This window comes from Gymnoscopelus microlampas (assembly GCF_963454915.1).
Source record: "Gymnoscopelus microlampas genome assembly, chromosome: 1".
Taxonomy (NCBI): domain Eukaryota; kingdom Metazoa; phylum Chordata; class Actinopteri; order Myctophiformes; family Myctophidae; genus Gymnoscopelus; species Gymnoscopelus microlampas.
The window spans coordinates 10874030-10890153 of NC_139962.1; the positions used below are offsets into that span (position 1 = coordinate 10874030).

Here is a 16124-nt window from a genome sequence, read left to right on the forward strand (position 1 = left end):
GACCAGGAAGACTTAATTGAGACATTTAATAGCCTACTTCAATGTGTGTGTTTTTTTATGTATTTTGTGTATTGTCTATTATATTATTATTATGATTATTATTATGATTATTATGATTATTATGATTATTATTATTATTTATTGTTATCAACATCCTCATCATACCATCATCATCTATCATTCTCTTGAACCCTATGATGTGAGGCACTTTATTTATACCTCCATGCTCTGACATGATGCAAAGGATCACTTGTAATTTCACTTTGTCAATAAAGAATTGAAGTATGTGGGGGGGGGCGGAGTCTCAACTCTTTGCGGCACTGTCGTGTCCTTTACGGCAGTAGCGGCACCGGGTTCTCAACAAACAAACAGCATGGCGACAGCAGCAGGATTCTGTGGTGCTGAGGATGTTTCCATTGACAATAGCAGCGGTGATGGTGGACAGGATGACATGCCGACACTAGAGCCTCCTTCAGGAGATGCTGCCCAGCAGAAACCCGTGTGTCTGATAGTGTTGGGCATGGCGGGGTCGGGGAAAACTACTTTCGTGCAGGTAATGTGATAGCAAGGAAGGCACGTTCATCATTCGTTCTCAGCTCTGGTGCTGTGCTGTGGACCCACACGAGTCTGGTTTGATTTGCTTGCATGTTGCATCTAATAATGTAACCGGGGCTAATCAATCTATTTGACAGTTTATAGTGATAGTCCAGAGTGTTAGTGAGTTATCTCTAACGCCCTGCCAGTCGCGCTGCTCTGATCATAGACCGAAAATCCCTCTGCGGTGCGAGGTCTCCAACTTTAGTAAACAAACAAAACGATTTCGCTACTCCCCGAAACAAAGGCAGCCTTGTGTTGTTGAAGGTCTATTCTCCAAGGTGGGAAGCCTCTCAGGGCCCTGCCTTCTCTGTACAATACACCTTTTGCCAAGCTTAACAAGAACTATTAACTGACAAAGTTTTGCTGTCATGACATAAACATTTAAAGCTCAATTTATGTATTATTAGAAGGAGCTTAATGTTCCACTAGTACATTGTCAATTTTTAATCTGGTGTACCAGGTCAGTGCCTGCTTAGATCATTGGAAATGAGCATGCTGTATATCAGGGAAATCACTGAAAAGCTGCTTAAAGAAATCATGTTGTGAGTCTGTGACTACCTTTTGTAAGCAGCAGTGAGCCTACATTAGCAACTACAGTAAAGGCAAGCGTATTCATGGCATGCATCCGTTTTGCAGAGGCTCACCGCTCATCTTCACACCAAGAAATCCCCCCCGTATGTCATCAACCTGGACCCTGCTGTACATGAAGTGCCGTTCCCTGCCAACATCGGTAAGGCTTTGCCACTGAATTGAGAGAGCATCCTTTATTTAGAGAGTGATGTGAATCTGAAGTGTTGTTGGTGCCATGTGATTCATCCTTGTAGAATAGCACTGACACTGACCACAAATCCAAGAGAGGCAGAAAGTACAAAATCACAGTATATTCCCATGGACCCTGATGTAGCATTTTATTTGCTTCTGTACCTGCATATGGCTACTGACCAGCTTTCAGTAATCAAGTCTTATCTTACTGTTTCTTTGACCTTCTTATGGCAGATATCCGTGACACTGTCAACTACAAAGAAGTGATGAAGCAGTATGGTCTTGGGCCTAACGGTGCCATAGTGACCTCCCTCAATCTATTTGCAACACGTTTTGATCAGGTAGAATTCCCTTTTGTAATACATTGCTGTATTTTCCAAGGGTATTGTAAGGCTCAAGCCAGGCTAAATACTCTTTGTCTTGTGTTTCCCAAACACACAGTAGCTGTGTGTTTAAACATTTTTTCAAAGATTTTCATAAAAATGTTTTTTTTAAAGTATTATAAATAGAAGATCAACAAGCTCACGTGGCGCGATGCGGTGTATTGTGAGCTTGTAGATCATGTATTTTTGTTTGGGTTTGGGTCCCAGGCTCTTTTGAGTCTCTAGCTGAAAAGGTTTGGGAACCCCTGGTGTAGGCCTGCCCTGTACACATGTAGTCCTACACCAGGGGTTCCCAAACTTAACCCCTGTTAATGAACTGCACACCTAGCAACTGATAGCTAAACATTGGACAGGGAGGCCATGCCTCTATTAGACTAAAGTGAAATTAAAGAAGTTACTACCTGCTGCACTCTAGAAGTCACAAATGACTGCTAGAGTGCAGATCATGTTCACAGGTCGTCTCATGATGAATTGACACGTTACATAATGGGACTATCACACATACTGTACTGCTGGACTGATTAAATAAGTCTTATCTGTCTCTCATTTCACTTTCAGGTGATGAAGTTTATTGAGATGAAACAACACAATCACCAGTAAGTGTTGTTAATTGACAGTGAAATTCCAACTGAGGGCACATGCCCACTCAAATATCTGATATGTTTGATTTTTTACTGTATTGTATTTTCCCTTAATTTTAACCACTGACAAATAATATGAATGCTCATAAAGCCTGAGTGTTCATCCTTGATAATCCTACCCCTGACTCACTATACAACAAATGAAAATGTCCATTTGTTTATGCAAGCCAATTAAGTTAATGTAAAAGTGAGTTATCTGCCATGGATGTGGTGTTAGTATGCTTTGTTTGAGTAGTAATTCTCTTATTTCTGTGTTACGGTGAATCTGCTGTAACATGTACCAGCTGACCTTAAACTCTTGTGTACAGATACGTTTTGATAGACACTCCAGGGCAGATCGAGGTGTTCACCTGGTCAGCATCTGGCACCATCATCACAGAGGCTCTGGTATGTCTCAAGTGTTTTCTTTTTTTTCTTTAAGGAAAAGTTTACTTATGGGTGTGAATGTCTGTATGTCTGTCCACTGTGTATATTACATGGATTCCTCTAGAAAGGAGGGGAGATTGATTTGATAATGTGTAATGCTGAGTCTAAGAACAGAAGCCACATTTATTTCTATTTCTCCTACCACTGACCATGTGTTTGAGTGTGTATACATATGTATGATATGTGTGTCTGTGCGTATATGTATGCATACACCTGTTTATATGCGTCTTTGTGTGTGTGTGTGCGTCTGTGTATGTATGTGTCTCTGCAGGCCTCCTCATTCCCCTGTGTGGTGGTGTATGTGATGGACACGTCTCGCAGCGTCAACCCTGTCACTTTCATGTCCAACATGCTGTATGCCTGCAGGTCAGCATGGCATAGACCGTGATATAGCTCTTCATTTTTATGTCTTAACACATAGCCTTAACAATCCTCAACAAAAAAAATGTTGAATACCATTAGCGATATTATAGAAACTTATATTAGATTTACCAGTTTAAGTTTAAAACGTGAAACTGAAAAAATATTTGTGGGCAGAGAATGCTACCAGTTGACTGGCACCCGTTTAGAAAAAAAGAAACGACAATTTCCAACGAAAAAAAGACGTGTTTTCACTCTCAGCTGCATTTTTCCGGTCTCCCTTTCAGCATTCTCTATAAGACCAAGCTGCCCTTCATTGTTGTCATGAATAAGGTAAGGAAGAAGTATTAATGCATAGACACTTTTGACACATTCCTGAGCCCTCATACATCAAGGTTGCGTATGAACAAAAAAATCATACTTACAGACATTTCTAAGCAAAGTAGGGTATCATATTTATTATTCATTTTGTTCTTATACTTGGGGAATGTGTGTACATTGCACACACAGCATTGACCATGTGTACACACAGCACCTTGTGGTAGAGCAGGAGAACTGTTAATAAAATACCAACTGCTCTGCTCAGTGATCAACCATCTAACTATATAAATGGCGACCAACTTCCGCACCCTCGGTGTCCACACCCCACAGCTCTGTTATCGACTAAACAACGCACCGCCAGACCACATGTCGCCAACTGACTCGCCACGCCGGCCGCGCTGAATTTACGCCTCGCGTAGGGGACATCTCACTGCTCAATACACCTTTTCCACCGCGCAACATAATTAATTCTACTCACCAAATGTCGGACAAAACGGAAGGGGAGGCAGCTTCGTACCGTTTACCGTGCGCACGACCTCATCACCACAACAGCACGCAGCCGCTGCGGGGTTTTGTTCCTTTTTTTCCAAACTTTTTTTTTGGTCACCATTTTCTCCAGGCACCATTTCTGGTGTAACGTCGGGTGTTTCTTTTCACCAGCCAATCACCTTTCACGTTGCCACGTCCGTTGCCACGTCGCGCTGACGTACGCTAAACAAGCGCTGCCGTGCGCACAATGCAAACGAGCCCAAAGGCGCGCCAAAATCAGCCGACCATTGCTTAGACACAAAGTCAGACCTGGCAACGCAGCCTACGCCAATCATGTGTGAGAGATCTACAAGCTATGGGGCAGAGACGCCACCGTATCTTAGCAACAACTACAGCGCTCACTCTCATTGGTCGTGTCACGCTAAGAGCACTCTCCAGACAATGGCATCGCAGACAGCTTGCTGTTACTGCTGTAGCCATCACAGGCAGTTGCAGCACGACGGACAGGGCGCTGTGATAGCTGCCATGTCGCTAACGCTAACCTGGTTGTCATGCCTGCAGCGGCTGTGCAATCACTTTGTCAACAATGCACGTTCGTGTGGTGAATGTCTATATTGCTGCTCAGTTCGTCCATTGTAGATGGTGTATGTTTGTGTGTGTCTTCTGGAGAACTATGTCGCTCCACAGCAACTACAGTAACTAACGTAATGGCAGGACCGCCCCGTGCAACAGATGTTAGGCTGCATTATGGTCATGTAGTAATTTCAGATAATTTCACTCCGATTAGAGCAGTGTTTATCAACCCTTTCACGCCGCCCCCCCCCCCCCCCCCCCCAAATACACGTACTTGATCTGGGACCCCCCCATTCTGTTTGACTCCGTTCCACAAGTAAATATTGTGAAAATAGCCGATCTACAAGCTCCAAACGCCTCACGTTCAGAGGCTTTGTAAGCTTGGAGATCGGCTATTTTCTACATGATTGCCTCTTTCTTACATTCTTTGCCAATGTGGCCCATGTTTTCATAGCATAGTTTATTGACTACTTCTGTTGCAGAAATGGCCATTTCCTTTACTTTCGGTTTTTTATTGTCTCCGCCAGGCCGAAAGGCATGGCGCAACACTATGTTTCACCCCCTGTCCGTCCGTCTGTGATAGCTAATCTCTCACATCGTTGACTTGATCGCAGCAAAATAACAGCCCGATGTGGAGAGTCAGTGAGAGCTGGATAAACGACGTAAAATGTGTCAAAAGGAGTCTGTACGGCTGTCGATAAATGAACACATGACGTTGGTGGGAGAGCAGATATTGTGTCTTTTGGACAAACAGCAGCGTGGTGCTGATGTTTGTTGTGTGAAGCAGCTTAATGTCAGAGTGTTTGTGTTGGAGCGCCTCAGTGCGGCTGCAGAGTTCATGTGCAACCTCTTCCAGAGAGACACAGAGACACTAGAAACTCTGCTGGGGAAAAAAAACACTGCTGGGCATTGACTTTCCTATGGACATTGATCTACACACTGCAGGTATATCTGCTACACACACAACATCAAACTACACACTGCAGGTATGATGCAGCGTTTGCATTACAGCCAGCATGCCAGCGTAGTTCCCATATGGTTTCAAGGTGGGCTAAACCATATGGACCCCATGTCAGCAATGTCAGCGGCATCCACTTCAGTCCCAACTGCGATGCCCATGCAGGCTATAAGTAGCTTCTACCTGGCCCTTAGGTGGGCCCCAACTACCCATGTTTATGTGGGACCAAGGCGAGTCCTAACTGGGTTTGCCCATGCAGGCTTTAACTGGGTTCTACCTGGGCCCTAGCTGTACCCTAACCAACCACAGTGCAGTGCCCATCGCTCCAATTGTTGTGACGTCAGGGCTCTCAATACTGCACATTGGTGGAGGAGGAGGGGCCGCAGGGCGACCGCACACATCGCTGAACCAATGGTAGCCCACGGATGTTTCCTCTGTGGATTTACAATCTGCCCCTCTATGCCACATATCATCCGCACTACAGGGTCTTCACTGACCGAGCCACGGCCCCACTGACCCTCATGACGCTACGCCACTTAAACGTGCGGCAGCATGCGCTGGGTTGCCAGGTTTGCACAGCCTGCGCCAGAAACAAGCAACCACCTTCATGAAAAAAAACAAAACACCGAAATGGTCCGCAATGTTCCACGGGTGTCCCCGCGCGTCCCAACACTCCACAGGGGGTCAGTGGACCATCAGGGGGTCCGCGGACCCCCTGTGGACCCCCTGAAACATAACAAATATTATTTCTTCAAATTTTTTCCTTTTTCAAAACAAATTTTCCACAGTTTCACTCCGGCGATTTGGGTCCCCCAATATACACACGGCTGGGCCCCGTGCGCGGCTGGGGTTGAGGGGGGCGTAGCCCCCCGAAACTCTAGTACTGTATAATACATTGGTTTTACTGTGACACCATAGATGTATACAGTACATGTAGACACTGCATTGTCCGCTGCTGCTCATTGGAGCGATGCGTAAACACAGTTACCATATTGGCAGGGGCAAGCCACGCCTCCTATGTCTGTTGAAGCAGGAGGTCTCTCCACGATTAAAATCATTATTACTTGCTGCATTTTCAAGAGGTTTGGTTTTACAAATGTCAGATATGTAGTTATGATGTAGGATACTTGGTTAAATTAAAAATTTGGGGATTCACAACAAAACACAATTTCCTATGTAGATGCTAACAGTAATGGTTATAAAACAGAAAGATAATTCATTGTATCAGGTACCTATGTAAAACTCAGGCATATTATGGCAAGTTGCCCCTGCCAATATGCTGTCAAACGTACAATCCAGTGGCCACTGGCCAGTGCTGCATCCACGTTCAGTATATGCCTTCCAGGGCCAATAGGAGAAGACATATTAGGAAGCTTTCAGTTTTGTGTGCAGCAGCAGAGGGAGTTGCTGTTTCAGAGCAACAGTGCACCATTGATGTTGTCTTGTGTGTATGGTTATGGTGCAGACAGACATCATAGACCACAGCTTTGCGGTGGAGTGGATGCAGGACTTTGAAGTATTCCAGGACGCTCTGAACCAGGAGACCTCGTACGTCAGCAACCTGACCCGCTCCATGAGCCTGGTGCTCGACGAGTTCTACACCAACCTACGGGTACGAGACCGACTCGATGTACCATTAATGACAACTTAATGTAAAATATCCTGTGCTTAAAACCCTGAAGTGTTCTTCTCTCCTACATTATCTCCCTCTCAGTTTCCTACTGTCTGTGTGACGCATACATTTTATGCTGGCTCTGTTGGTGTGTTGGTTATATGCAGCCTACCAAGCTGAACAGTTCCTGGCGCAAAAGGGCAATAAATAACAACAAAAATAAAAAGATATTGATATCGGCTGTCGCCTAGAATTTCCATATCGATGCATCCCTCATGAAAATTATTAATAAAGGCTTGTGACTAAATAATGTGTCTGTAGGTGGTTGGTGTATCTGCAGTGACAGGCAGTGGGTTGGATGAGCTCTTTGTCCAGGTGGCAGACGCTGCCAAGGAGTATGAGACGTGAGTACTAGTAGTATTATAAATTATGTGTTTCATTCATTGCACAGGTCCACTGCACAGGAGATCACAGTTAAATGAAACATATACGTATTTATAAAGTATTTATAAAATATTTATAAATAGTCACAATACTGACCCATATCTTTCTCAGGGAATATCGGCCAGAGTATGAAAGACTTCATAAAGAGCTGGTGAGTAATGTGACATGTTTTAAATTTTTTGGTAAAATAGAGAGCGAGAGAGAGAGCCCTAGGGGCACTAAACTGTGCACTAAACTGTCACTGTGTCAAGTTTAAAGTCTCTGCACATGTATTTTTATATATATATACCGTACTGAAATGAATGGAAACCAATGGTTTCTTCAAAAATCTAAAATAAAAATACAACGGTATTCTTTAGAAAGTAGTTGACATTAATGTCAAGTATACCACGACTCATACTGTAGTTAATGGGCTGAACCTGCACTATTACTGGAATAGTTCTTTAACCACTTAAGCCCTACTTAATTGACCGGGGTCCCCCAGGGCTCTATATTTGGTGCGCTATTATTTCCCTCTGCACCATATCTCTTCACCAAAAATAGCCGATCTACATGTATCTTGTACATCTGCTATTTTCGCTGAAAGTTTGACCCAGAATAGGGACACTAGAGTTTGAGTGATTAAGTGTGTTGCATTGTGCGAATAAAGTGACTGATGGCTTTGTTTCAGGCTGATGCTCAGGGCAGGAAGCAGCAGCAGCAGATGGACAGGCTGAGGAAGGACATGGGAGCTGTTAACATGACCTCAGCAGCAACAGATACAGGTTAGCAGGAGGGCTGCACCATGGATCATTTACTTTTAATGTCCTATGAACTTGAAAAAGCGCTGTAGTTTGTGTCAATATCAAGGACTTTATCACACTCCCTGCTTGCAAATGCAATGAGCCAATCATACAACCATAGATAAACCTAATATGCGTTGCAAATGACAGTGTGAAATCAGGAGGTTTGGTTGTGATAATGAGTAGTACAGCAGTTGATGCAGAAGCGTGCACACCACCTCAAATACACAGGGTTTGAAGAATCCTCAGCAAAAAAAAATCCAAAGGACAATGATATTAATGCAATATTTAGATATTGATATTAGATATTGCAATATCAACCAAGTTAATCACTCTACAAATCGTTTTTATTTTGTACAGCACATCACCTGTGGTGTTGTTTTAAATTTACATTGATGCCAGATGGGTTGGTTTTGCCATAGAAGACACTAGGAGGAGTAGCATAAAGTTGAGATAATCCAAGATTTACTGATTAGCTGTTGTCAGTATTTTAGCTTTTTATGGCTGGCCCGTTATAGTCGTACCAAAAAACAACATGGGGTTGATTTAGTAATGGCGTGGCTTCCATTTTAAATGGCCTATACAGCATGCACAAGACATTTTGCAATCCATTGGTTTGCAAGATTAACCCTGGACGGACAGAGAGACACACAGACCCTCTTCTAGATTGCTAATTTCTAAATTCCCACACTGTTAAAAAATAAATAAATTGAATTTTATTTCAAATCCCATTGTGCGCCATTGGCACAATGTACTAGGAGGCCAGTGTATGATGTCCAGTACTATGATAGCACCCATTGTCAGAGTAATTGGATGCCAGTCTATGACATCAGTACTGAGTGTGTCTGTCTACATATCGATACCAGCAATGCACGGGTGAAATAGGCACAAAGAACCTGGAGGCTAGTCTATGAAGTGAGTCATCTATGTCATCAGAACTGCGATTAGCCCTGTAATAGAGTACTCAATGCTGACAGTGTGTGATGTCACTTCTTGTCCTCAGAGGAAGTCAACATTGCTGGCCCTAGTGATCTCATCTTCACACGGGGTAACCCCGATGAGGATGATGACGAAGAAGTGGACAGCGACACAGATGACATTGACCACAACGGTTAGTACAACATCCTGATTGTTACAACCTTATAGTCTAGAGGCAAACCAAAGACTACACCAAATAATGCACCAAGTCAAATTACAATTCTAGACTCCTTGACTAACAGAAAAAAAGGAGAAAAAGGTGAAGCAAAATTAAGAGCAGCACACCTCTGCCAGAAGCTTCCCATGTCTGTACTTAAGCACACAGCATAAAGCTACTTTAAGCACTCAGCATTAAAATATGGCACACAGCCTACAGACAGGTATGGCAATGAGCACATAGGGTGAAGAATGGCAATTGGGTTGAAGTGGAGGTTCTCCCAGGCTTTTATGCTGGCTGCTGTCTGATTGGCGATGACGACCAGGTGCGACCTTTGGCACTGCAGGGGAAAAAGAAAGAAGAAGTCCCACACAACCTGCGGCCCCAATTTCGCAATGGCCGTAACACTGATCAATCAAACGGAATGGTTTAATTTCACTTCATGCATTTTGGATCCAAGTCAGGTCGACTTGAGTTGACATGAGTTAGTGCCCAGACCTCGATATACACTTCTGACCTGTGTCGTTTATGATCCTCTTTTTCCTACACTCTTTCTCCACTGTTGACTATCAGACAACCGGGATGTTAAAGGGATGGTTCTGTTTTATATGTGTATGTTTGGGTTTGAGATGTACTGTAGACCCCAAGGTTCTTGTCAAATGGAAAACCATCGCAATTACTGTTACTGAGAAATGTCCACTGTAAGCTTGTTAGCATTCTGTAGCAATGCTAATGGAAACAAAAGAGGTCAACTGGCCAGTCTCTGTCCTCTTGCTCTCATTTTGCCTCTCTTCATCCCTCTCCTCCTCTTCCTCAGTGACCGAGGAGAGCAAAGAGAGCGATGCCTTCGGGAACTTCCTGAAAGAGAGGAAGGAAGTGGTTCAAGTCCGGAACAGGAAATCCATGCCGCCTGAGGGACCCTGAACCCTCGAACCCTCCACGTCTCCCCTCAGACCACCTTCCTGACATTAATGTCTTAAAGAGGATGGAGGATGTACTTGGACAGGCACAGCAAGGCACTATTTTCAACCTTTATCAGTTGAAAATACAACATTTTCATCATTTGACACTGTTGACAGACACTTGTCTTTCGATTATACAGTAAAACAAAAAACCTTAACAGTGCTACCATTTAACCACTTTCAACCTTGCGTCACTATTTTGGGCATATAAAAAAAAAAAAAAAAGTTTGTTAAAAACAAAAGCAGATCTATAAGCTTGTAGATTGGCTATTTTCAAAATGTTCAAAATGTTTTGAAAGTATAAAAATAGGGCTTAAAGAGCAGGTGAATGGTTTTTCACAAGCCTATCGTGACGTGACATATTTCATAGTGTAAGGTGCAGGGCGCGTCTCAGCCAATCAGTGACTGGTGCAGCATCAAACTGCAACGGAGCTGCCAACCTCCGGGCATACCAACTGTTTGGGCATCTTTTAACCCAACTAGGAGCTCAGATTTTTGCATAGGCAAGTTCCATTAAATGCCCGTATATCACATCGGTCCATAAAGTAAAAGAATATTTATACAGGCCGTGCTGAATCAAGTTCCTGTTACTGCATTACCTATTTCTCACGTCAAATGTGGGGGAAAAAATATAGTTTGCAGTGAGGTCAGCCATGTTTAGTTTCATTCAATGGAGTAGCACTGTCCTCTAGTGTCTAGCATAGAGGTATAAAACAACTGGAGACAGTATCAAGCATGGCAGACCATTCATTTAAATGGATCATAGCCCTTGATTTACAGGTGCATGTCATGATGTTATTGGTTAAAATTGGTTAGTACCTGCTTATGTAATCACGCATTATGTTTTTGTTTGACAGGAAGTAATTAAGATTGGACTTATTAACAATGTCACCATCATGGCCACGTATTATGGTAAAAAAGATATTATTCTTTTCTTATACCCTCTATATACTTAGTGAAACTGACTTGAGTTGGCTCTGTACTTGATCTTTTCTTGTTTCCTTCTACACCAAATCTCTCTGCCAGAAATAGCAGATTAGTTGTGACCTTGTAGATCTGCTCTTTCTGGTGAATGTTCCTCCCAGAATAGGGGGCGTTGGGGTTCACGTGGTTAAGTGGTTACCATAATTAGCATGTCCTCCTAACAGATAAAACTAGTTAAAGGTAGTTAAGTGATATATTTTTGTTAAAATAAGTGTTAAATAGCTCTATATTCTGATAGTACTCCTTGCTATAGAGTGCTTGTTCAGTAACAGGAGTATCTCCTGTTCTATAGTAAACATAAACATTTTCAGGTCGGGATACCTATTTTATCCAATCAGGAGAGAGAACTTGCACAGAATACTGATTAAACAAGAGGAACTGGAACACTAAATTTGAAGCTGATAAATGGGTACTCTTTCCTGATTGGCGGAAAATGTTCAACCCACCTGAAAATGTATTTTCTGTTTATTAAAGAGCTAGAAAGACCCTGGTAACTGAACAAACACTATAGCAATGAGTACTATCAGAGGTATTTAACACTTGTTTCAACGAAAAACGTTTTGTTTTAACCAAAATATCACTTGCCCTACCTTAACTGACCAAAACAGCACAGTGCGTCAAGGGATTTGAAGGACATGATGCATATGAATGATGCTTTTAGTTCACACGAGTTCTTTCACTTGAGACAGTTCAGAGGCAAAATATAAATGATGGCATTTTGTGTTTTAATCTGAGAGGATGGGAAAAACATTTCTCCGCATGGCTTCCAGTGAACCTTTAGCGACAGGGTTCCTGAAAATGTTCACAGCTGACATCTGCACAGAATCTTCTTTGAGCGTGAGATCTAAACACCGTATTCTCATATTGTCTCCCTGAGAAATGGCACATGATTCAAGGTTTAGGACAGACTTGCCTTGCACTAGGTTGACTCTATGGTTAACTGTATACATTGTTCATAGTTCTGTTGTTGGATCTCCATGGGAAAACTGTTGGAAAACTGCAGTGAAGTTGGTGAAGAGATTTTCCCCAGTGAAAATGTATATTTTTATAAAAGTTGTTTTGTGTTCCTTTTTAATAACGATATTATGTTTGTGAAAAATACTGAACGTTGGCTTTTATGATCCACAAAATAAAAGTGAGTTTTGTTGTCCTCAATGTCCTGTACTTTATTATTACTTACCTTATGTTTGTCTTAAGCTAAGGTCACCACTGTCAGGGCCCCTGTCTGTCACCAGAGGGCGCCACAGGACCGAGTTGAGTTTTCAAGAGTTATTCTGTATCTGATTGCTCATCTATGTTCTGTTCGTTGTGTTTTGTATTTCATTTCCTTGCTCGCTCTTGGGGTAACTTTCCCTGTGTTCACTTTTTGAGTTCTTGGTGTCTATTTTCTTCATGTTTTCCCAGTTTCATTCTTCTGTGGTTCTACTTCTCTCTGTGAGGCCACGTGTCCACTGTACACAAACACATAGAGTACATTGGTTAACAGACCACACAAAAGGTTAAATCATAACATGATGGATGATAACCATAACATGGCATAGAAAACACTGAGATAATAAGAGACCATACATTTGTAATTAAGATTATACTATGATGTCACTGTTATGATGATGATGCTTCTATTCTGTTAGTTTCTCAAGGAATCATGGGTGAATTCCATCTTTCCACACTCATACAAATGAGAGGTGGGGGGAAGGAAGGAAGGGGGTGTGGCCAGAAGGCAGTGTGGCATGCCTTTTTGAACCAGAAGGTCTATCCCTTGTGAGTTGTATAGTAGAAGGCTGGCAATTGCTACAAAGTGGCTGAAAAACTGACACTATATGAAACTCTGCAGCTCTCCTATGAGTGGTCAGCCAGTCCTTGAAGGAGGTGACTATTTGTGTTGGTGGCGACCACTTCACCGCTGACCAAGGAGATTGCATTTCACTGGGTGGAGCGGAGGCCTGCGTGGAAAATGGTCTGGAATAATACCCCCCGTTGGCTGGCCAAGGCTCGCTCGAAAACCCACAGCGTGGGCGGGGCGGTCGTTGAGGTTGACCACAATCGGTTCCGAGTGACCTTGGCCAGGACTCTCTCCATTGCTTAAAGATAGAGTAGGGGTCTTCAACGTTTTCAGGCCAAGGACCCCCTAGCTGAGAGAGAGAGATGAAGCAGGGACCCCTCTATATTGTATAAAATTGTGTTTCAGATGAAACTTTTTTTTTTTACTTGGTCTGCTCTTTTTTCCCTCTACACCTATTCCTCTTTGCCAAAAATAGCAGATCTACAAGCTCACAACGCCTACGCGAGGCGTTGTGAGCTTGTAGATCGGCTATTTTTGGCTCAAGTTCTCCTAAAAAAAATCATATCACACAAAGATTTGGCAGACCCCCTGTAGTAGCTCTGAGGACCCCCTAGGTGTCCCGGACCCCCTGTTGAAGACCCCTGAGGTAGAGGCATTACAGAGACCAAAAGCTGTACAGCTGTATGGTCTCTTCATGAATAGCTTTTCATGAGGGCATGAGCAGTCAAAGTTGTTCTGCTTCTTATACGGCATGGCAAAGTATCTGTGGGCCGGGCAGGTGAACATGCTCCCGAAGACGATCGGCCCGGAGTCCTTGCACAAAGGTGTGCAGGGCCAACTCCTCCTTCACAGTATAGGCTTATACAAGAATGCAGGATAACTATACATTGAGTCAACTAAAGTGGCATAAGTTCTTAAGTTTTATTTTTCTCTCCTCATCGTCCTGGCAGACAGCTGGTCCCTGCATGCCTTCATCCTGAAATGTAGGCCAGCCAAATCGCTGTTCCAAAGCAGCCATGATGAGAGTGGCACAGCTCATCCATTCCGCTCATAGGCGCTGGAGGAATTCTCAGATTTCCTCCAGCTCGGCCATCCCCCTTCTGTAACCAATGTAATGAATGACCTTTGGGTTGAAGATTCAAAGGAAGTGGCATGACAACAACTTTGTGTAGAAACAGGTTCTAACAAACGCTCCGCTCTAGAGCAACAGTTTAGACATAAAGGCATTAATCACTAGAAACCCATAACCCATTCCCCTACTCAATAACACATGCAACCCAACAATTAATGTCAAGGTGCACTCCAGCTTTCAGAGTTAAGTGCCTCCATGCAAACTCCACAAGACAAAGGGTGTGGAGGAGGCGAGTTCTACTTCTCTCTCCTACCAGCTCCTCTCTGTATCTCTCAGTTTACAGTACAGAGCTGAAGCAAACGCCTCCAATCTGTCCTCGCTCCATCAATGACTCACCGCCGTCGTGCCGTTTCAATACATTTGTTCCCTCTCCGTCTGTTCAAGCCGTGGGCACGACATGTCTGTAGACATGCCGAGGAGGAAAAAAAGAGAGAGGAGGAAATACAGGATCAGGGCAGTTTGTAGCTGTTAGGAAATGTCACGACGCCTACTTCCCACACTCACAGCAAGCGGAGGTGAACATGTAACATGCTGCCAGTGTGAAGAATCACACAATACACATGCAGAGAAATAGCTTAATGAAAAGAGATGAAAGAACAAGTTTAGAGGGATGGATTCTTTCAATGGTGGAAATTGGTGAGAGCACTGTTACTACTAGTATTTATGTGTTTTTTGTGTTATCCTATTAGCACCTTTTGTATACATTTGAACCAATGTGCCTTTTTTGCAAACTGTTAATAAAGTATTCAATCAATCAATCAATCAATGGCATACAGCAAGAAGGTCCTGTCCTGGGGCCCTTTTGTGTATAGTTTGCATGATCTTCCCATGTTCACATGGGTTTCCTCTGGATGCTACAGTTTCCTTACACACTAAAAGACATGCATGTTAACGTACTCTGTGATTCCAGTGATTCTCAAAGTGTGGTCCGGGGACCCCCATGGGGTCCTTTGGGGGGTTCCAGGGGGTCCCCAGCAAACATTGTAGCAGATCTACCTCGCGATCTACCTAGCTTCAAATCTGCTATTTTAAAAAAAGAAATGTGAAATTTGGAATACTTTTGAAACATTTTAACAACACAAATCTTCTATGAGGGTCCCTGGCACAAAATATCTTCAGATGGGGTTCCACGGCCAAATACATATTAATTTAGCGGTCCTTGACATGAAAAGGTTTTGAGAACCACACTGCTCTAGCCAAGGCACTGGCTCTGCTGAGTGGCTCACTGCCTAATAGCTAGTATGGGTTAATAGCCTATAGGATGAGTATGAATTCCAGGTACGTGCAAAATGTATTCGGCAAATTATTATTATTATACTTTTTTTTTTGGCCAAACTGTAGACTTTTTAAAAGCATGCATGGACGCAAGCAAGCACACACACAACACACACACACACACACACACACACACACACACACACACACACACACACACACACACACACACACACACACACACACACACACACACACACACACACACACACACACACACACACACACACACACACACACACACACCCACACACACACACACACACACTCCAACAAGGGAACAACATAATCTCCGCCTTTCAGCCTGGCGGAGAAAAAAAGGTTGTACCATAGCCTAAGCTACAGTATTCAGAAAGGGATCTATGATATCAAATCAAAGAAATGTTTGTCCTGATGAAGGTCTAAGGACTGAAATGTTGAATTAAAAAAGAGCATCCTTTTGCAAGTTCCAGACCTTTTTCTTTGATTTGATATCATAGATCCCTTTCTAAACCATAAGCTACAG

General features: G+C 43.2%; 1 protein-coding gene across 1 annotated transcript; it reads left to right on the top strand.

Annotated features, from left to right (window-relative positions):
* Window positions 1-360: 360 nt before the first annotated feature.
* On the top strand, window positions 361-12579 carry gpn1 (GPN-loop GTPase 1). The gene is made up of 13 exons (XM_084057989.1): window positions 361-553; window positions 1234-1327; window positions 1594-1700; window positions 2301-2338; window positions 2692-2770; window positions 3081-3175; window positions 3457-3502; window positions 6976-7122; window positions 7444-7526; window positions 7678-7717; window positions 8237-8330; window positions 9352-9459; window positions 10301-12579. Exons 1-13 carry the CDS (start codon window positions 374-376, stop codon window positions 10405-10407), a joined length of 1218 nt encoding a protein of 405 aa, XP_083914115.1. The 5' UTR covers window positions 361-373; the 3' UTR covers window positions 10408-12579.
* Window positions 12580-16124: the final 3545 nt, after the last annotated feature.

What these genes read in the sequence shown, in the direction of transcription:
- gpn1 (XM_084057989.1), top strand. Translation starts at nt 374, where the DNA reads ATGGCGACAGCAGCAGGATTCTGTGGTGCTGAGGATGTTTCCATTGAC. An exon ending in TTGCAACACGTTTTGATCAG is followed by an intron (nt 1,701 to 2,300) that starts GTAGAATTCCCT and finishes TTTCACTTTCAG; the next exon opens with GTGATGAAGTTTATTGAGAT. An exon ending in AAAGACTTCATAAAGAGCTG is followed by an intron (nt 7,718 to 8,236) that starts GTGAGTAATGTG and finishes GCTTTGTTTCAG; the next exon opens with GCTGATGCTCAGGGCAGGAA.